The sequence below is a fragment of the Gymnogyps californianus genome, chromosome 4 (genome assembly GCF_018139145.2).
Source record: "Gymnogyps californianus isolate 813 chromosome 4, ASM1813914v2, whole genome shotgun sequence".
Lineage (NCBI taxonomy): Eukaryota > Metazoa > Chordata > Aves > Accipitriformes > Cathartidae > Gymnogyps > Gymnogyps californianus.
This window is the reverse complement of record NC_059474.1, coordinates 53180246-53203649: the sequence shown is the minus strand read 5'-3', so window position 1 is coordinate 53203649 and position 23404 is coordinate 53180246. Positions and strand designations below refer to the sequence as shown.

At 37.9% G+C, this 23404-nt stretch overlaps 1 protein-coding gene across 2 annotated transcripts in view; it reads right to left on the bottom strand.

Moving 5' to 3' along the window:
* The window catches only part of GRID2 (glutamate ionotropic receptor delta type subunit 2), a 743870-nt gene that overhangs the window by 107696 nt on the left and 612770 nt on the right, over positions 1-23404 (bottom strand). For both annotated transcript variants that reach the window (XM_050895938.1, XM_050895939.1), the window contains one exon: positions 3544-3682. In XM_050895938.1, coding sequence (XP_050751895.1) covers positions 3544-3682 — 139 coding nt within the window. The remainder of the gene's footprint in view (positions 1-3543; positions 3683-23404) is intronic.

Here is a 23404-nt window from a genome sequence, read left to right as displayed (position 1 = left end):
TCTTGATTTAAATGTCATCTGCAATGTGGGTCAAGTGTGAACAAAAGATGCATCTAGGAACTACTTTATGACTTGCATGCCTCTACTCCTGATACTGCCTGTTGGCAGAAGATGAAAAGCTGAGCTACCAAAGATATTAAGAGTAGCCATTTGTCTGGAAAAGGAGATTAACGCCCACTCTTATTCTTCTTCTTCCTCCAAGTTCATTTAAAAACTGTAACAATTTGATCTAAATTAATCAGTGAAGCAGGGAACAAATGCCATCAACTTCAAGTGAGCTTATACAGCAAAGATCTTCTTCGAGACTCTCTAGGGAAAAGGAACATTTCACTAGTCCTCCCTTGTGCATTGCCTCACAAAATTTTGTATGCTTTTCTTCTCAAAATAGGCTTCTGGATACCATGAGGCACTGACTAGGAAGAGTGGCCCAACCTTTACAGCAGCCGAGAAAGGGAAGCTGCAAGAGCTCTGAACACAAACTGGCTGCACATCCAAAAGCTGAAATGCAGTAACTACCAAAATGTTTCATGGAAATGAAATGTGCTGTGGGCTGCTTGAATCCTCCTATCTTTCGTAAAAGATATCACAAGGACTGTACCTTCAACAACACACTGCAATATCTGATGCTAGCTGGAAATCTGAAATGAAAACCTATTAACTACTTGTCACATCAGTGCAAACCCACTGACTTCAATTTCATTTTTTCTGACTTCTCTGAAGCTGGCTGGATAGCACTACAAGCAGAATCTGGTTTATTTTCTTTAAATACTTAAACTCATTTCCATTCTGGCCTTCAAAGCTCCCCAAGGTACAATTTGATCTGTTAAAAAAAAAAAAAAGAGCATCAGCTTTTTTCTTTATTGCTTATTCATGTTTCCCACTTTGCAGTAATTCAGCATGGTAAACAAACAGCCTCTCTCTATGTGCTGGTTTGAGTTCCAATTTTGGCAGTTTTGTAAACTAAAGTTTTACACTCTGTAGTTAGGATAACTTCATTCCCTAATGGATACTTAACACATCTAATTACTCTACTTTTGAGCTGCAAGCGCTGTTGAAAAATGTCTCCGTTCTTTCATTCCAGGAGCTTTCCAGCTGCAACATTTTCTACTGAATAAAACATTTTCAGTGACTTTGCCCATAAATAATACAGCACAAAGACCAATGTAGTCCCAACTGTACATAATAACCTCAGAATTCCACTGAGGGTTTTCTAGCGACATCATAATAAACTGCAAGAAAAAGCTGAAGATGTATTAAGTTATAGCTTGGGTATATTTTATTCTTTTTTACACATGATAAGAAAACTCAGACATTTGTCACAGTAATTTGAACATTTTTCTGGACTACTTCAAAACTAGAAGGGACATAATTTCAAAGCAGGATGCAGAGGCATATTTCATATTTGTAAGGACAAACTGAATGACTGAATATATCATTATTATTTATTTTGCATGTACAGATTCCCATGTTGTTTCTTCATGCTCCTTAGTCAAATGTAAAGCTTTTTAAACTTAAAAAAATCAACCTCCCTCAAAACTTCAAGATCAATGTTGACAAACATTGATGCAGAATATCATTCTACTCCCCTATGAATTGTGAAAGGATTATAATTGGGACTACTGAGTCAAACGGTTGGGTTGTGTGAAAATACCCCTGCAGCACTCCATGGTGTGAAAGTCTGTTATTCAGATCTCAAAAGAAAATGATAACTTGATTTAACTGGTAATACGACTGTTTATCAGGGGAATGGTTTGTTCATGTGATTTTAGTCTGTTTTACATGTCTCTGTCTTAGAGTGCCTAGCCCTCTAATAGATGAAAGTGTTGAGGTTGTTAGCCCAGAAAGGAATGATAACAACCATAGACACTTCAGGTCCAGTTGGGAATGAATGAGGACTGGTAACGCCTGGGCAATTTGGGCCATGGGACACCAACTTCCCCCTTTGCCCCCCCCTCACCCAAGGAGCAGGGAGAAAGAGAGTTTATGAAGTGCAAGAGGATGCTCCCAACGGGGGGAGTCAGGAGATAACCATGCACTAAAAGTGAGGAGCTGCTTCTGCTCTTGGGTCTGAGCTTCAGCTTCCAATCGCAAATAAAACTTGGCTGCTATTGCAGACGTTTACTTGTCTATGTGCTGTTAAAGCCTGGATTGGTTTTAGTATGTAGAAAATCCTCATCTAGAGGAAAAGTGCCTAAGTGAGACTGCGGTGACTGGCTGGCATGCAGTGACACTTGAACCTAACCTATAAATTCACAGGAGGCCAAGGCTCCCCTTGCCCAGTCTACACTAGTGGCTCACTGTCTCGGGGCATTTCAAAGAGATTTGGAAAGCAGCTGAACTAGAGGCAGCAAGACCTTAGGTGATGACACACAGAAGACAGGGACTTGAATCAACAACTGGAGTGAGAAAACTGAATTTTCCCTAAGGTCAGCATTGAGCCTGATTTGAAGGTCAGGTTCTTACCTTTCTGGAGGAAGAGATACAGCAGAACACGCCTCTATTCTTCAAAGTCACTCTATCATTTTTGCAAAGAAGGATTTATGGGAAAGGCTAACTTTGTCACTCTCACATACTTTCATAGACTTGTAGCCTCAAGATTAAAATCCTGTTACGGAAAAATGGCCAGCTGCCCCTTGGAGTGCTTGACTAGCTAATGCTTCACTGTATCTTCTAGTCTCTGCTTTGACCCAAGAGGAAGGATTTGGGGGTGGGGGAGGTCACTGGAGCAGCGGGAGCAAGGATAACCCAGCACGCAGCTTGCTGAAGGAGAGGAGACTGGGGAACAAAAAGGCAGAGAGAGAGGGTAGCAGACCTGGAAAGGTTCCTGTGGTATGGAGAGATGAGATGATCTGGAAAAAAGGACTGGAAGGTGTGACAGAAAAACAGTTCACCATAAAAGGAATAGGAGAAGACAAGGACACTCACGTTAGGGAGGCATGAAGCAAAAGAACAAAAAGACAGAAAAAAGAGAACAATTTGATCTGTTAATGTAGTAAGAGAGCATCTGGGAGCAGAAGGAACAAGGATGACTAATAAGTGAATTTTTATTTTTTGTTGCTGTTAATGCATCTTTGCCTTGGCAAGAAAAGGTGAACTCAGCTTTTGAGCTCCCCATACATTGAAGACGCATTGGGCTCCTCCTGATCAAAGTGTCAGAGCACAAGTATTGTGGGATGCATTTGAATGGAAAGCATAGCCTGAAAACACACAGCAACAATTTATACTTTCCCATTTCAAATACTGATACACTGGTTATCTCAAACTCAATTGCTTTTTTCAAAATGTGTATGTGTGCATACATATGCATGTATATGTGCCACAGAAGAGTATCTGCCAGAGGCCAACAATTCTGATCCTGAAGACAAAGTGTCTCCAGTGAGACTGGCAGTCTATGGTATATTGGTATTTTTTTAGCTTCCAAACTACTTCTCAGGATGATAAAAATGTCTTCCTTTTCTCACATTTAAGTAGAACATTCATGTCCCTCTACATGTATATACATGTTCACCCTCCTTTCCCTCGATTTATTCTTTATCAACTTACTGGATGGAGTTCTCAATGCGTGTGATGGTGAGGAAAGCTGCTAGGTTTGCCGTGTAGGAGGAGATGACAATCAAAGCAAAAAGCCACCAAGCTCCCATCATCAGTCGGGTTGCCAGGGTTGTGTACGGAACCTCTCCTCCTGTGGGGAAGAAGAAAAAGCAAGAGCTTTCATTTGGCAGAAGGAAACCAGAATCTCATTGCTCATGCTTTGCTCAGGAGAATGAGGCCCCAAGTTCAACAGGGTAAAGCAGTTTACTAAAGCACCTTGCTTTAGTAAACTGAGCAGGACTTGGAGCCACACTTTCTATGCAATGACAAGTACTGAAGGAAGCCCACACTGTCAGCTGTCATTACTGTATTTAATCTCTTTTGCTATTGTGCCTTTAATTGCAATTCATCTGCCAGTCCTGTCCAGTAATGGAAATAGGCTTCAAGATCTCAGAACAAAAACAGCAAAAGTAAATTCTTACAATGTTCTTTCCTTAGAGATCTTATCTACCAATCTTAATTAAGTTTTTCTTGCATTCTTGAGAACACAAAGTTAAAAAAATCCCATCAAAACACAATTACTTTTCACAGTTCTGTAGGCACGCAGATGCTCATGAGCACCATATGTATGTGTACAACTTGCTGCAAGTGAACTTGGACGTGCAAAAAAAAAAATAATAATCACATGTATTGCAGAAGAATGCAAAATTGTTTTGTATTCCCATAGTTGCTTTCCTTTAAAATCCAACTGCCATGTAAACAAAACATTAGCAGCAATTAAACCTACCAGGATGAGCTGCACATCACCACCTGTGTGACCAGAGCCCAGTTTAGGAAGCCATGAAAAGCATTATTTTTTATTCAAATAGCTGCCCCCAAAACGCACTAGTTCGGAGTCTTTGAAAGAGCTCTTTCAGTTAAAAACATATGAATCACAGATTTTTAGATGAAGGAAAATTCATTGTTTTAAAAATACCCATTTTGTCTGCAGTATAAGTTTTATCACAGCTACAAGTAACTAGGGGGGACAGGTGAATGCAGCAAACACCCACAGTCAACTGCTCAAGATGTTCACCCTTTGCCTCTCCCCCTATACTCAGCAATTTGAAAAGTTGTCATTTTTTTGAGGTAGCTTTCTCAGATGCAAAATCTTAGGATGGTACAGTACCTGAGATTTGCAAAAGCAGTTTGTTACAGATTCAATAATCTGTAAGTATTTTGTGCTGGATCTTACGTAAAACATCCTTCATGTTTCCCCAGCAAGCAGGTTTAAAGGGAATATAAATCACAATTATTCCCATTCCAAGTACAAATAATTTTCAATTATGTACACAAACTAGATATTTAATCAACACTTGAATATAAAGGATCACCTTACTCTTTTGTTCAAAGCTTGTCCTACCTCTACAAAGCATTGGGAACTCTGCATCACCACACAATAAACAAATTTGAAGCTTTTTTCCTCCTTTAGTGATGTGGAGTTGTACCATATGTGAAATAATAACTGACTCCATTCATTTATATTTTTGTTATATAAGTATTGAAATCCTTTGCTTTTTAAGAATTCCAGTATTGAAAGACAAAATCTATATTAGACCTGCGCAGTTGGAAATAAATTTCCTTTTATTTCCAAGATGCCATGTAATTATCTGAAATAAGAATCTACTGATCAGATCGGGAGATATTATTTCAATATAAGGACTTTCAAAGATGAACATTAACTTCAACATCTGAAGATTTGGTTTTCTCTCCTGCATAAATTTTAAATGATTTTTAATAGAATATTTCTACTTTACAATAGTTTTTGCAACGGCTTTGGAATACTTCATTTAAAAATGATTTTTAATGAAATGAAAAGAGCAGACAGCTATATCAATTTATCGGAAAAGGCTGTTTGTCCTTTTAACTTTCAGGTGCCAATCCCCGCAGATAATCTTCATATTGAATTGAAACAGGTAGAGTGATAGAGAAGAAGCCAATGAAATCCTGGACATCCTTGCATTTTCATTTTTCAGCTTAATAAGTAAAACTTCACATTCTCACATTTTTTTTATTGAAATGAAATGTCAGAAAAGAGAGGACCACTGAAAGTCACACACCTGCGTTCTGGTTTTCAAGCAAGGATGCTGTGCAACAAGCGACCATGAAAGCCACCATAGGCCTCTCAGCCACAGCATTCCCCTACTGTTCATACAGTGTAGTTCTCCCATACATCGGTAAGGTTGTCCCCACTACTCACTGTTACCTTTTCTTTTTTAACACCTATGTTAACAACAGACTTTAAAGAACTGTGAGTGCTGGTCATCCCTAGTGCTTTTAGTTCACCCAGGTGTTTGTGAAGGCTTGTTCCTAATTCACAGTTGTACCTTGTATATCAGCAGTCAATATATGAAGCTTGAGGACAAAGCTTGCATCCAAGCACATGTACAATAAATGCATATCAAAATCACTCCTGCTCCTACTCTAAAATCTTTGCACTGACGCTTCTTAAACCACCATTTCTAAAGCAGGACTGACACTGCCACTGCATAGGTGCATGATTTTTAAGCAGTACAGGCAGGGTGCCCCACCTCTCCCAGTGAAAGAAAGAAACAAAAATCAAAGGAGAGGTTTTACTGCCATAGTATCATTTCTTGGGCATCTATTAGGAGACTTAATGTAATACAGTCTTGTTCTATTGTACTGTTTGCTAAAACACTTCCTGCACCATGAGAGCTCACCTTAAGAAACTTCTTCACTCCCTTCCCACAGTTTTGTTTCTAGGGATAAAACTTTCCAGAGTTTTCTTTCAGTCCAGGTTTACATGTTTTCTCAGTGCAGAAGAGTACCAAGTCATTCAGGAGAACAACAATCATTGGTTTTCCATTTACATTACCATAAAAAAGAGCTACAGACCTAACAGTCGCTACTGTTGACTGTAAATTAGTGTGCAGAAGGGACATGCATGTAAACCTCCCTGGGCTCTGCTTCCCAATATCTAGTATGAGTTTCAGGTGCACGGACATCTTTATGGATGACAGCATATTCTAGTTATGAGGGGCTATGCACAGGACACACAGTGCAAGGGAGGAGGGAGCCAAGAAGATGAAACAAGTCTTTCCCTGCTATTGTCTTTCATATACCAGCAAAGCTTAATAACCCCTAATGGCAAAGGGGGCCACCCAATGCCATGTAAATACACGTTGGTGACGAGAGTAGAATCTGTCCTATCACACCTCATTCCTACAGCAAATCTCATCAATGGGAGTTAACATGTGGTTACACTAAAAACACTACTGTTGTAGCATGCTGAGCAACACTTAAAAATACTGAGCTCTACTCATTAAACAAATGGAAATCAAAGACGACATTCAGCAGTCCTGGAGTTGCTTTGTCATCTTAAGAGACAGACCTCAAATGAATACAGAGGCTGTATTATTCTTTAGCCTTGGCCCTTCCAATACAGTGGCAGAAGAGTACAATGTGTCACAAAATGCCACTACCTGTAGATCACCTATGTTGTGGCTACAGCTCCTAGTATAATTCAGCTGACACTTTTGATGTGTACTAAAAATCATCTAAAAATCTAATCTGCCTTTAAAATTTTCAGATTGCATGTGCAGGAAGGAAAAGATATTTTCCAGAGTAAACTGAACTAGCAAAAATCAATCTTATTGGGAGTTTTCTGAAAGAGTTGAATTACCATAGAAGTGGCAGTGAAAGAAATTACTTTTAGTCCTCCCACTCTCATCTAATGCAGCTCTCCTTCATCAATCCCAGACCAGTTTAATGCTGGCCTACTTCAGATGACAGGCTTAGACTGCAACTTATGAATTTTTGTTTATTCCCATTTCTTTCCAAGCGCTTCAAGCTAAATATCAGAAAGTAAGAAAAATAACGCATTGTCTTGACAATGCAAGCTTTATAATGTATAATTAGGACAGACCTAAATATCAGAAAAAAAACACCTTGGGAGATAAAATGTGAACCTATACAATTCCCATACAGATTTCTAATACCTTTTAAGTTATTGTCCCTTGTTAGCAGTAAGTTTAAAGGTTTCTTCAAGTCAAAAATCACAAGAGAGGATTACAGGCAAGAAGGAGGAATGAAATCATGAGAAAAATGGGCAAAACAGGGAAACTGAGGATCACAGCCTGGTGAGATCTTGGTATTTTATAATTCTGGACTAAATTTGAATAATTCAAAATGCATAGGCTGTTTCTCCAAACGTCTTGTTCTCAGGGATTTGTCAATTGTTTGCCTGAAGAAAAACTGCGTTCATCTGCGTAGTCCAGGACTATGAAAGTGTTTCAGATAGAAATGGCAAAATTTCTTTTTTGTAGACAAAAAGAAATGGTGAAACATTTCTTGGAGAAGTTTTAACCGCAGTTGGCATTTCTGAGATCAAGTCTGGTGGCAGCCGTCTTGCTGAAAAGTGATGCAATTTTTGTTACTAGTCATCCAGGCAGTAAATGTGCAAGATAAGGTCTCTCTCTGATTTAATATCAATTTAACAACTTCATTGGGAATGCACAATATTTATAAATAAAATTAATTTGCTTAACAGCTCAAAAATAATTTTTTTACTATTATTAAAGCAAATAGCTTGGCAGTATAGAGCCCACAATGTTGAGAGAACTCAAAATTGATTATTGAGAACAATAATGCCTTTAGAAGATTAATTATTGAAATGTACTTTATAAACAACTACACACACAGAGAAAAGTCATAAACCACCATTATTCTATGTCCTAAATTTGATAACTCTACTAAACGATGTTTCTGGGGGGAGTTGAGAGCCGGACTGGGAGTCTGCTGCAGCTACTCCATATGTGAAGAGAGAGGTTTGGATGAGAAGCCTCTGCCCTTCTCCTACAGGAAGGACACTACAAGAATCACGGCTTGCAATTTCTATTTGTGATAACCACAGCTGCCAGGGAAATCCCAAAGACTAGGTTCTTATTATAGACAAAACTCAATTTGTCACCAATGCTTACCATCAAGGCTACCCTACCGTTCTCACTTTGAGAATGTATCTCAGTTGCGAATAACTTGGTCAAATTTCAATCATTTGATCTGCAATAGTCTCTGCTAGAGGTCTGCAGTGAGCTGAATTTCTGTGTAAGAAGTTTTAGTCAGATTTTTTTCAGACAATTTTGAGAACTATGAAGAGGCTGTTAATTGTGACTGTTTTGTTGAGGAACTCTAATACTATCAAACTTGAAAGCAAGGATCTTGATTGTGCTTGGAAAAGAAGGTGAAGAAATAATACGGTGGGTTATCTGGGGACAGATACTGGTTTTGCTTTTTCTGGCAAAAATTCTGTCCACATTCAGTGAATTATTGGTCTTTGGAAAAAAACACAAAGGACTGGGAGCTGGCTGCAGTTTAGCCTTTAGCTTGTTAGAACAGTCACATCAATTATGCTGTGCATCTGCAATTTCCATTTGCACAAATATAAAGTGTAGAGTTCTGTTGCAAACAGTTTAGATCAACGTACGTCTTATGTTTTCTTTGTGAAAGGGACATTTAATAGAGAGTGGGTGTAAGGGGAGTAGTTTGTATTAACAAAGAGGCAAAGGCATTTTATATTTCAGCTATTTTTGCCATGAGAAACAAAACCTGAAGTTTGACTGAGCTCTGTTATCTTTACAAAACTCTGCAAAGCAGAGCTCTTCAAAGGCAGAATCTTTCAGGGCATTAGCTATTGCTATTGTTCCGTTAAAAACTTTCTTGATAATATAAAATCTTCCCTGTTTTCAATTGGAAATGTCCAATTCAATGTCGGACAAAAAAAACCCCTTTACAGTCAATGAAGCCTGTACCTATTTCTACCAGCTGTGAAATAAATGCAGCTTGGAAGTTGTTGGAAAATCTCTCATGATGAATTTTTCTTCCTTTCTTTTCATTTTTCACCCATACTTTTCCATTCTTCCTTGAACTGTGCAGAGTGCATTCATTTCCATAACATATAAGCTGGCATATCACAACCTGAGTTTGTAATATTACATTGTGTGCGAAGTTAACATCCATTGACCACAGCAGGCATGACATGTATTCTTCAACAGGAGAATACAACCCCTTGAATTGGTAATGCCTTCCAAATAAGCTTGTAAATCAGTGGCTGAATTCCCTAGCCTTGCAAATATTGGCAGATTGCAGGGGATTGAGAGTAGGGAAGGAACTGAGCATGAGGCAGGGCTGGCAGCCAGATTCTACAAGGTCTGGACAAGTTCAAGAGCCAGCTATTGCTTTTATTCACCACACCACCTGTTTCTACCCTAGCATTTTGTTTTTATTAAAATGTAGTAATTTTTTTTCTTTTTTAAACTTATATATGAAAAGAGACATTCGGATATTTTGTTTCACACATGCAACTTTTTTTCATGTCTTACCTCCTAAAGAAAGAGCACTGTATCTAGGTATTATTACTACCATTACTATTAATACTGTGACAATACTCCAAACATATTAGGTATTAAGTTATAGGAATTGTTTTTTTGGTTCACTGGAAGTAGTAGGAATGGAAGGGAACCAATTTTTTTTACTGAAGTGATTATAAAAGCTTCCATCAAATCCAACAGATCAAGCAACTTTTTTTTTTAATAAAATAGTAAAAATCATGTGCAGTGGGGGTTTTCATTGTCAAGATATTCTCACATATTAGTTTTCTAAAAAGAAACGTGAAGTAAATGAGAAACAAAAACCACTTCAAAAGAGATATTTGAAACATTTAAAAATGTTGAAATATTTAGAAATGTTCATATTTTCTTCTATTTACCATAAAAATAACTTAGTGGAGCCATTGTAAATTCATGGAAATGTTGGTATTCATTAATCTTAAAATTTGCAATATTAGATAAAATTTTGGTGTCTATCTTCCTAGTACACAATTGATAGAGGAGACATTTTCATATGCCTACTCCAACAGCATGAAAGCTCTTCTGAGTTTATAGCTGGCCTATTCTTTTTGCTGAACACGAGTCCTTTATACGTCAAACACTGTGCTTAAGGGACAAGCCAAACATATCTTATCTCTGTCTATACTGAAAATCTCCTTGTGTATCCTCTGTTACCAGCTTCCAGCAGTATTCTCTCTCTTCAGGTACTGTTCAGTGTCTGGCTCGGGTGTGGCTCCCACCAATACATTATAAAGCATTTTTCTTAATGCTGCTGGTGTACTTACCATGGACATGTTTTGGCTTCCTTTTCCCTGTTATTTCTACAGCCTTCCTCCTCCTTCTCTGGATGATTTTGAGGAGAAGGACTGTTGTTGTACTCTTTGAGAAATACTAATGTTTTGTATAAATATATGTCTTTGATACCAGACTTTTTAATGGTGATATCTTTTGGAACTGTCCAGTGTCTGTCTATATTTGCGAAGTCTTCCAAGTTGTTACATCCATATATTAAGATGGAAGAAACATTTGAATTGAAGGTTCAGTTTGGTCTTTAGGTTTTACATTAGATTTTTTTTTGTCAGCTTTCTAAAACCTGCCCAACGCTCCAGGACTCAGATCAAAAAACAGTGGTCCTGGAAGCTCCTCAGCAAGCTCTTTTAAAACATTTGGGTGAAATCTGTTTGGATTTGCTGATTTGAAAATGTCTGACATTAGTAGCTGCCGTTTAACATCCTCTTGCGTTGCTCTTGACATGGAAAGTATTTAATTTGCTTTTTCATAAACACAGAAGAGAAATATTTATTGCCTTTCTAGCATAACTGTTTTGAATGGTATCACCTTCACCTAATGCACCATTATCATTAAGGTTTCTTTAGCTCCTAATAAAATTTTCAAAGCTCTCCTTCCTGCTGTTCTCATCTCTGACTCACCTCTATGTACACTTCCTCCTCATGTCATTTTTCCTGAAGTTTGTAGCTTCTAACTCTTTGGTGCGGTCAATGTTCCTTTTTCTTTCCATCTGCTCTATACGTGCATTCAAGATGCTTCAGCATGGGCAGCCTGAGACTTGAAACATACATCATTCAGATTGAATGCTCCTATTATATCTCACATTTTCCCTTATGCATTACAGATATGCACAAGAGGAGCCAATCATCCTCTACTCCAGTGTGATTTGGTGGTCTACAGCAGACATTGACTCCCATCTCATTTTGTGCTCCAGCCGTTAGCACATGGTCCCACAAGAAATCAAGATCAATTTTTTCCAAGTTCTCAAAGCCTTCAATGCCTCTGAAATACCTAATGCCATTTTGACACAGTGACACTCTTCTTCTCCTTTTGCCCACCTTGTCCATCTGTCTTTCAGTAATTCATAGTGTCATATGTTCCTACTAGATTTCAGTAACACCATAAAGACCAAATCTATATTCGTGAGTAATTCCAACTGGTCTTGTTTATTACTCAGATTTCTCGCACTGGTCTATAGGTAATGAAAGAATGAATTAACTTTGTCATTTGGTGCCCTGATTAATTTTTTTTTCCCTTTAATGTCTTACTTCTGAACTAAACAATCACTTACTCTCTCCCATTTGTTGTTGTTAGGGTAATGATCCCCTGACTAATCTCATTACACTTGCTCCCTGGAAGATTGTTGCTTTTCAGCTGGGTGGGAAGCACTGCCCTCATTGCCCTCCCAGAAGGGAAGCAATGATCCACAAAAGAAAGCTCTCCTTATTTATTTCTCCCCTTTATGTGACAGGGAGAATATCTGAGACGATCTTTCTTCTCCTTCAGGCTTACTTCAAATCACTCCTAGTGATCTGAAATCTGTAAAGCAGTTTGAGAAGCTGCATCTTATACATGCTTATAGATCCTTATCAACAACTCTGGAAGCCAGCTAACCTGAGGGTATATGGACAAGCTTGTGCAGGTAGATGTAGGCTCGCTCCCTCTAACCTCCTACCAAGGAGGCCAGGCATGAGCCAGCTCCAATCTGAAAGAGAGATTACCATGCTACCTTGTCACTCTTGGTTACTGCTGGCCAGTAATCATCTCCAAGTTATATTTCATATCTTGCAAACTCCCTCTGAAAATCCTCCATTTGCTACTGCTGTGCGTCTGTTTGGATGTGCCTTTGGCATTTGACTTGCATACTAAGGCTCATTGCTCAGCTCTGTTTCCTCATTAATAGGACGAGATTACCCATGCTGAGATTTCAAATGCTGGGGCTAATCAAGGACCAGTGGCACTGCCACTAAGTCCTCATCAAGTTGCAGCCTGGTGTACCCATCTTATAAATCTGGTCGGAGGGCCTTGACACATAACCTGATGGACACACAGAAATATCTGAAAGATGGCCCAAAAAACTACTCACAAACTATTTTGCTTGAAACACAGGATCCTAGTCATGTTCTTTGAAACCCTCCCCTCTGAAGCTAGAAAATGCTCTAGCACAAAGGAAAGGGCTAGTGCTACCCAGTGCAAAGCATTTCAGCCTACTACAGTGTTAGCTCACGGCTCGGTTAGCAACCTACAGAATGTTTATAAGTTTGAGTCTCTGCTACTTCTATTGTCAAATTATTTTTCTATCTGTCTTCAAATACCAAGCCTGCCCAACTTGCTGTCTCTACTGCAATGGCTTCATTCTAGTGACAGAGGGCTAATCATTTGGCCACTAGACTCCCTTGTAAAACTCTGCCAAGATACAGCAGGAACTGTCATAGACGTCCTTGACTAAAATTTTGTTTGAAAATTAATCTATCTGCAAAAGTCTGTCAGACACAGCTATTCACTATATGCCTCCAATCACTTGTTTATGCAGAGCCCCCCTTTTCTCCCTGGATCTAATTTATACACAACAGTAGTTAGAGGCTCTGTAAACTGAAAAATAATTCGTGACAATAGCAGTATTAAGGGCAAGTCAAGGAGGGCAGCCAGATGCAACGTCCCTTTACGTAAATGGGAGTTGTACCCATAAAGGTCAGCTTTAACTCTGTCTTAATCCTCAGGTACCGAATATAGGCTTTCTATAATGTTCACCATTTCCATTTTGAGAACGAACGGGTCAGAGTGTCTTTTAAATCACTCCTAAGCTGTGACTAGACAGTGCAGGATTCAGCCTCAGAATAATCTAGATAGAACTGCGCTCTGTCTGCTACTACTTTTTAAAACTGCTGCTTTTTTATAGCTGTAAAACCATTCCATAAACCAAACCCCTATTCATCCTAAACATAATGATCAGGTTTGCAGAGAGGAAAGCAGAGAATGAAAACAGAGAAAAATTGATTCACGGGAGAAGAAATAGCAAGTCAAAACCAAAATCTAATGGACTTTGTTTAAGGCTATATTAAACAGAAATTCAAGCCTCTGATTAAAAATGAGAACAGTACAATGATGAACATTTTTACTTACTTTTTCTACTCAGGAATTTTTAGATAAAACCCAAACATTTAAATATATACTGAAAGTATAAAAAAGGGTCTAATAACTGCATTCCAGCAGGAAGGGATCTAATGTGATAATGGAAAGTCTAACCTCTTTTCAGCTGAGCTGAGATTCCAATTTTCTGCATCACTAGCAATGATAATGTTACACAAACAGTGTTCAATCGTTAAATTAATTCTCATTAAATCAATGTCCTTAAAGGCCAAACAGTCCTTTAATAATTACCTGATTAAAATGATGTTAGCATAACATATTAGTTATAGTATATTTATAATTCCCTTCCCAAAAATAAATCATTTCTTTCCACCCACCTTGCTGAAATGGTGACAATGAGGCAAAAGTTGGGAAGGGAAGCACATCATATCGCCTCGTAGCAAATGGCTATGGTCTAGCTTCTTCTGGTGTCGGTGATACTTCAACAACATACATTAATCAGATTTGCATTTCTATTATGTAATATTTACAGTATGAATCTTCAAGAGCTATAGGAATTAATTCTTGGCTTTTAAGCCTAGAGCCACAAAATAAATGGCTTCTTTCAGATATTAGCAACTTTGCAGTGGTCAAATTCCATCTTTCTGCAGAATTAGCAAAATACGATGTTTTCAGTTGAAAATCAAAGTGCATTATACATAAAAGAAAAAGTTACAAATAATAGTGTGCAGTAATTCAATGCCAATACATTGTAGTGACTTGTGCAACATAATTACACAGAGACAGGGGATGGATAGACTTTACAGTGCTTCTAAAAGTTCTGGAAAATATATCATAAAAGTATATTTTGTTTTTCTCTTTTGCTGTCATTATAAAAGAAGAGTAATGACTGCAGCTAAAGTTTGAAAATGGAGGCATCTACTTGTATTTGCTGAAGTTACTGGGAACTCTTAGATGAAGCATTACTAGACTTATACTGCACATATCCAGATGCTGAAATATCATGCAAGTCTTGATATTTGAAAGTAAATCTTTTGATGGCTATAACTATGACCAGATTGGAACTGTGAGGCTTGCTGCCCACCTCTAATGAATAAGTTGGCCAAAATCTCTCATATTAATGCTGCTAAAATGCATTGTTTTATCAGAAGACTTAGCAGGGTTTCAAATTTAATTTTAGGGTTACCAAATACAGTACCATTCAATTACATAATCATAAATAATTGCCCACTAAGCCTAACAATTTTACCAACATCTGTTTGCTCAAAAGCAGCTCTGACCAGATCTTTCGTTGCCACTTTTACAACACAGGACAATAATTTTACATGATATAAACATACACACACGCAGAGGCAAACACAGACTAGAGCTCCATGTGCATGTGTAACAAACACAAGGAGCTTCTGGGGATCTTCTTCTATAACGCTGTGATGTGCTTTTAAGACTGCACTTGACTGCATGCCCATACAAAGGTGCTATTTGCAGCCACTGTGAATGCATCAAAATGATATACACTTGCTATTATTTTAGAGAATATTGGCACCTGATCTTAACAAATAACCTTGCACACTGGCAACCTTCTGATTAGATTTCAAGGGATGCTGAGACCCAGTCTCCCTATTACTAATGGCTGGATTCAAATGCTCTAAAGCCTCAATCAATCAACCACAATTGTCATCTATGGTACATATTCATAAGTGGCTAAGAAGCTAACTGTCACATACAGTTTGCATAGTGGTGGCCTTTCCATAGACTACTGACAGTGTTACATGTATGGCAAAAAGAACTGTGCACAATGGACTGAAAACAGGCCATCTGTATATACAATTAACATTAAACTGAACAATGGCATTAATGAGGTATTAAAGTGCTGCTTTAGCTAAGAGCCTGTCAGGGAGGACATTATGAACACGAGGGAGAAAGAGTCCCCTTTGGCTGAAATGGAGCAACTATGAACCAAGCAAAACAAAAGACAATTCACTCACAAATAGTGAGACCATAAGGACAAACAATAATTCCAGTAAAGCCTCTGCATCTTTTGACAGGTACTTTTCCCCATCATCTTTTTTTTTACCTCTACACAGCTCTGTGACTCCAGATTTTGGGGGTTAAGGGAATTTTTTCACATACTGAAAGATAGTTTTTTGCTTGAACTTTCGAAGTATTATGAAATGCTTTACAAATCTGTTCTTGCAAGATTTCCAAGCATCCATCATCACAGAGTGGCACCTGACTACTTCAGAGGCAAGTGAATCACAGACATCTCAGATACATTAGTTCAGTTTTCATGTCACTAATTCTAGTTATCCTTTAATTTTCAGAGAGCTTCTCTGCAATGAACTCCTAACATTACAGAATTCAATCATCACTAATGCGGGAGCTCTAATTATGTTCCTAAATAAGACTTTTTAAAATTTAGACTAAAATTCCACTTCAGGTGCATCCTGTAATGTTATCAAAGTGATCTCTAAAACCTAGATGACCTAAAGTAGTACTATGACAGTTCATAGTGAACAGAGGAAAGAAGAAAACCCTCAACCTTTTAAGTTTCCCTGAGAATAATGCTCTAATGTCATTTATTGATGAAAATCATTAATACAAATGCTTATGTTTGAAAGTTGAATAACCTGTTTTTTTCTGCAAATCAGCTATCACCCTGCTTAAGATCATGACTCAGATTTGTTAGAAGTGAAAAGCAACTTCAAAGAAGACTTTACTGGATAGCAAGGATTTTCCTCTTTGGAGATAGATATAGAAATGAAAGAAGCTATTGTAAGAACAGAATACATGCTTATACCTAAAAATGTTCTGTTAGCAAGTATATCCGGGCATGAACAATGAACATTCCCAACTCAACAGATTTATTATCACCGCTCCTTCACAGCCTGTTTACAGAAGACTTTCTGTCTTTCCCCTTCACTGTTATCTTTACTGTATCCTAGTGTGGGGGAAGCAGACTCTTCGGTCAAAACCACACATGTTCCTTCATCTCATTTTTTGTCTGGTAGATGAGGTATCACACATTTTTAACCCAACACCATCTCACTAACATCGAAAGTACTGAACAGGTAAAGTCCTACTTTATGATCTCTCCCTCCCCTGTTGACAGTGGAAGAATAAAAATTAAGCAGCAGGAGATTCCTATACCAGGATGCTGCTGTAATGAAGGCAATCCCCTTAATTTGCGTGCTGGGAAGCTGACTAAATAAAAAATACAAATAAAAAACCCAACAGCTCTCATTTTCCCATATTTACTGAGAGTGGACCTTCATATAAGCAATCAGGGAAAGCAATGGGTTGGTTAACTTAATCAAAAGATTCATTTGGTATCATTATTTGCTTCCTTTCAGTATTAATTTTGGTCTACTCTTTTTATACACATTTTAGTATTACAAGAAGTCTGAGGAAAAAAACTCAACAGCTGAAGAAGGGAGACTTTCCTGTCAGCAGCTGCAAAACCTCTTTGCTACTCCTGCCTTTACAGTTTGCAGGTAATTTTCCTGGCACCTACCCACCAGTTGGTGTTATGAAGAAGAGCTGCATGGGTGGATATAGCTATGGCACAGCTGTTGCAGAGGAGGGACTCCCCAAAGACTAGAAAAGCAATGGAAAACTACCGTGGGTTGCCCTTTAAACCCATGTTCATCTAGTGCCTTGGATATCCTCCACTGAAAAGGCTGATCCGTTTGTAGATGAAATTGCTGTCATCCAAGCAGAGGGGGAGTATTTTAATAAAGCTAAAACTCATTTCTCACTTCCTCCCTGCCTTAAACAGCCAAAAATGCAAACTTAAGTGTAAGCTTCTGTGCAGGAAAATCAAATAGCAGGACAAGTAAGGCTTGCCTCTTCAGCTTCTAAACATCTTTGCAGATAAAAATGTGGGTTACAGTCCTCCTCCATACAAGAAACATTCAGTTCCTGGCTAAATTGTTCTTCCTCGTTTCCTCAAATAAATATGTATCATACACAGGTGAACTCTGAAAAGTCAAAACTGATTACTTAATCTGAATCTAACTTATCCATTCTTTACCCAAATATAGTATAAAGTCATATTAGAAATCATAACAATTAAAGAAAGTGTTCTGAGTAAAATATTCACCTTAGGATGCTTTTGAAAGAACACAGAAAGATGGATAGATGCCACAGACATCCAATTCTACTTTCCCTTTTGCCTCATTTGGTCTTGATCAGCATTCATACTATAGCCAGACAGACATTACCTTCTCACAGTCAATTAATCAGGCTTGGAGCTAGTCCTACGGGAATGAAGGTGTTTTTTGGGCTTTCACACTGCCATTCATTCTCCTCCTCCTCACAGAATGTGTGTCAGACACAACATCTCTAAATATACTGCCTCATGTACCCAGTGCTATTACTCAAGCAAGCAGGTGCACATAAGATATAGAAATACATTATTTTAGATGCCTCTGAAAACTGCCTGAGTCTTAACTTCAATTTAGGGGAAAATCCAAGCATATCCCCCGGCAGTTTAACGCTAGTGATATCACATTGCTGCAAACAAATGCCCACACTACTGAACATTTTACTTGGAGCATGGTTATTCCTTGGAATTATGTTTTCAAAAAGAGACAATCAAATAAACTTCTAAAAGTGGTATGTACATAAAGCTACATCCAATGTTTGTAAATGTGTACTGTATACATGACAATAATTCTCAGTGTATGTTGTCAGTTCCAGTGATCACCTGTAGTTTCCAAACACATTCGAGACATAGGACACAATTGCCAAAATTTAGTTATTTTTTGATGCTGTTAAGAGGGCTGGCCAAACCATTGAGACTTGCAGAAAAGGAGCATGGGTACCACAGGGCTGCAGTACCTCTTTCAGAGAGATGACTCTATGAAGGTACATATACATACTAATATGTAAGCCTAGACTTAATATAATAAAATGAGAATTTGGAGGTTTCATGTTTAAAGGTGGAACTATAATGTCACAAATATACCTGCTGGTGTATGTGCTAGAAAAACGTGGAGACTGGTTTGTTTCCTAACGTGTTTGGTATCTTTCATTTTCCCAGCTTAGTGCTGTGCATTTTAGGCACAGCAAGTCTGTTCCCCTTGTTACAGGAATATGTCAAGACCTGGCATTAGTTTGAAGAGCAATTAAAATTGTTAGTTAATGAGACAGGCATTTAAGTTTTGCTTTCTATCAGAAGATATAGGACATGTTTTTATGAAGGAAGATAGGTAATGTCTTCGTTTTACAACTGAGAACTGGTACACAAGATATTAAATGAAGTTTCTATGGTCAGCCAGCAGATCAGATGCAGAGTTCAAGCTAGGGACTAGGTCTTAGTCCTAAAGCCTTTATACTGGATCTTGTTTGATTTTCTAAACTTAAAAAATAATTAGGTTTCACCACTAAATATCACATGTGAAGATATAATTGATTTCTAACATGGTTTTTTCAAAATGCTTTTAGAATTTTCCTCTGAATATTAAATACATAGAGATTGGTGTACAGTTAATTAAGAGAAAGTGTCACTAAGAAAATATGTTGTTACAGCATAATGGTTTCCTGCTGATATGGATATGCTGAGAGTGAGATAAGCAAGATGGAGTAATTTATTAAGCAACACCACACTCCAGGCAGTGCATTTCAGGAGGATTATATCACGCCTTGGGTGGTAATACAAGGAACAAGACTGAGAATGCTGAGCGGCTTTAACCATCCGAAAAGTATTATAATGACTTAGAAGTGCCAAGGCTTGGAGTCTATTTTATTGCTCTTATGAAATGTAATTTAAACAAGGCAAACAGTCAGATTTGCTCATTTACTGGGCATTATGAACATAATTGGCCATTACTGACACCACTGATGACCAATCAAAACCTCCAGTTGAGACCAGCATTTTAAACTAACCAAAATATAAGGGGATAAAAAAATGGCCCACCAGAGATGCTTTCACATCATTCATTTCATAACTTTGCTAGGTTAAGCAAGAGTATTAAGATCTCTGAAGAAAATAATACTTTTGCGGGTAATACTTCAAGCACCCTTTATCCTGTGGTCAAACTCTATTTATAAAACTATAATGAATGTTTTCTTGCAATCACTGAGGAGTGATTAAACCTTGAATGATTCAGTCATTTTAAAGATATTTCCTGTTACAGCAAAAAAAAAAAAAAAAAATCATCTGCCTGGTTCTCTTTCTTACAGACATTTCCAAGCGAAACAGAGCATTCTTGAAGATGGTTGCATCTTCACCTGCATAATCTAAAATCCTGCCAGCCCAGTTCAGAAATACCTCCTCTTATAGAAAAAATCAAAGTAAAATGAACAGAGTGGGATAAGAGAGAGACAAAGTCTTTCTGTTGTGTCTTTCATATTAAATACAAAACATTGTAATTTTCTATATAACGTCATTATTTTGTCTACATTCAGTTGAATTCTATTAAACTAAGTAAGCTTATTGCTGTATTCTGGAGCAAAATTTGAGAAGCTGCTCTCAAAATAAAATCCTCTAGAACATTCCTCTGCAAGTTCTTAGTAACAATTATGGAGCATTTCACCTGTCTCAAAAAATGATCTATTATACAAAAAGGGTCGGGAATAACTCTAAATCCTAAACTTCTGTTTCTTAAATCATTGGTTTTCGCCAGTAATGGTGAGAGCAGAGTGCTCTCTAGAGTATTTCATAACAAGAACTCATAAAGTAGTAGCAAGCTAATAGAAAACTTTCAGGAGATTAAACTAGGTTCTCAGCAAGTATAAATAGACATTGTGCCATTGCAGTGAGTTGATTCAGTTAATCTTGATGAAGTTTTTAGTAAAGTTTTTAGTAAACCCAATTTCCTCTCTGAGATAGTTCTTTGGTCCCTGTTCATATGGCAGATTTCCAACATTGCCATGTTCTAATGAGGGCAAAATTTGAGGGAATAGCAACAATATCAGGGCTGAAGAGAAAGTAAAACACGGTTGTATAGAATAGTACAAAAGTTGAGCAAAGACTGTATAATATACCATTATAACATATCACTCAGACTGGTTGAGGTAGGAAGGGACCTCTGAAAGTCATCTTGTCCAAACACCCGTCGCCCAAGCAGGGCCACCTAGAGCCAGTTGCCTAGGACCGTGTCCAGACGGCTTTTGAATATCTTCAAGGACAGAGACTCCACAACCTCCCCGGGCAACCTGTGCTCAGTCAGCTGAGTGGCCCCGAGCATGCGCTGGTGCATGGGGTTGTTCCTCTGCAGGGGCAGGACTTTGCACTTCTCTTTGTTGAGCTTTGTTGAATATATAATAATAGAGGCCTGGGGAGGAGCCAAGTCAATGCGGAAGAGCAGGAGCAGCAGGACCAGTGGGGTCATGAGTAATACCCAAGAATGCTACAGCAATGGTGACCACCAGCTGCAGTGTGAGGCAGGTAGAGAGCAAAACCTGTGAGGAGTGGATTGAGAAGCCAAGGGGAAATATGGAGGGAGAAAGAGAGGAAACCCACTGAAAAGGAAACCTTAACAACATTTTCTGTCCAACTGGCAAAAGGTAATTTTGAAAAGAAGCAAAATACAGAGCTTTTGCCACTTAGTTTTCTAAGATGAGCAAGTGGAAAACAACAAATTCAGAAGCCATGATGCTAAATTTCAACATAACTGAAATCCTCCACAGTCTGAATCTATGAATTTGCTTCATCTTTAGACACAAAAAACCAACTCGGAGATAACAGATGTTATCTGAACTACTCATGCTTGAATGAGTAGTTCAGAGTCAGAGTCAGAAGCATTTGTTTTTAGTATAATCCACAGGATTGCATGGCCAAAATCACTGAAGAGTCTCTGTCTTCTTAGTGGTCACAGTATATTGCAGATTCAGTGGGTATATTGGGTAGTAAGACAAAGCATTTCAATGCACTGGCCATCATTTTTTGTTTAAATGAAGGGCTTAAGTACAGAATAAAAAACCTCACTTCACAGTTTATACACTTTTATATTAATTGAGCCTCCCCAGTTACATTGCAGCTTTATCCTGAAAATTGTCTCTTCTAATAAAAAATCACATGTATCTTACAAGTACAAAAATAATGTATATAAATACATACACACTGATCTCTGTAATGAATGAACATAAAATTAAAAGGGCAACTGAGAGAAAATATACCTCTATATTATGAGAGTCTCAAAATGGTATCTAGACTGGTCACTCTAACATGGGGAAAAAAAAAATTGAAAGCCAAGTTCAAGACTTAAGTTTAAATTATATAAGAAGCAGTGACATTAAGTTTCAGTCTACCTTTAAGGAAACAATTAAAAATATTTAAATTTTGCAACTGATTATGACAGTAATCATAGACCAGCCTTAAAAACTATTGGACTGGTCTATGCTGACTCTAGTCTACAGACAATGACACAGTATTTTTCTCTGATGTTTCAAAAATTGCAAAAGGTTAAAACTTGTTAACAGAATTTGATCAGAACATCAGAGTCAAGGCTGAACATCAGAGTCAAGAAAATAAGAAGTGACACAGCGGACCAAAGCTACCTGCTAAAATCTACAGAGTTTTTAACTATTTCAGAAGAAACAAGCAAAAGAAGTCCTTTCTGTTTCAACCAAAATAGGTTATGAGTTTCCTTAAAGAGTGACTTGTATTTTTTCACCAAAGGCCTCTTTTGTCTTTGGAGCCGTGGCAGGTCTGGCCCCAGCCTGTGTGCTTGCAAATCTTTCCTCTAGCTAGAGGAAAGAAAGAGAAGACGATGCCAGAACACGCTTGCTAGCCCCAAACGAAGAATCCAGCACTATCAAAGCACTAGCAATCCTCGGTTCATGCTGCTTTGTTTCTGTCAGTGCAGGATATAAAAGCATCTTTGGCTGCATGTTTTGATAACAGAAATGAGTACCTTGTCATGTTTTAAATCAGCAGCTGAAAGACTTCTAAAGTGAACATGACAGTACTTGAAATGTCCCATGCTGCCACACTTAAGATATGCCCATCACAATTAATAGCAACAGATTTGCTATTCCAAAACAAATAAAACCTGCAGCGTTTTTCTGCTGAATGAAGAGCTGATGAGTGAAAACAGAAGCAAAATTACCACAATAGCCAGTTAGCCTGTCAATGGAAATTACTTTCATTTGTCTGTATTCACAAGGGTTATTAAACAATAACACTTCAGCTAATATAGTTTTTGTTATATTCAAATTGAATGTGAAATACAGGCTGACATTATAAATGGATCTTTTACTCTTTTGCACTGGATTTCTGAGGTCTTCTGAGTCTTTATGTTTAAATTGGTCTGTAAGTTTCATATATTTTGGTATCAACCTGATTAAATTTGTGTCTTTTTTCCTTCTAGCAAATTAAGGACTGTCCTGCTTGTTGTTTGAAGGAGAGATGTATCTATATCTTCCCCTCACTCAGTAGAAACCAAGTGAATATTTTATATTATTCTAGTGGATTCTAAAGAGTTGTGTTGAAAATCCACTTGGTAGGGTGGTAAGATCTCTCTCTCTGTAAATGAATGCTTCTCACCTTCCAAGTTCTGTGGATTTCTTTTTCTGAAGTCCCACAACAGTTTTGGTGCTCCCAGCTGCCATGTCCCACCAGTGGGTTTTACTAATACTGAGTTGCACCTCATGACCCTCTTACCATG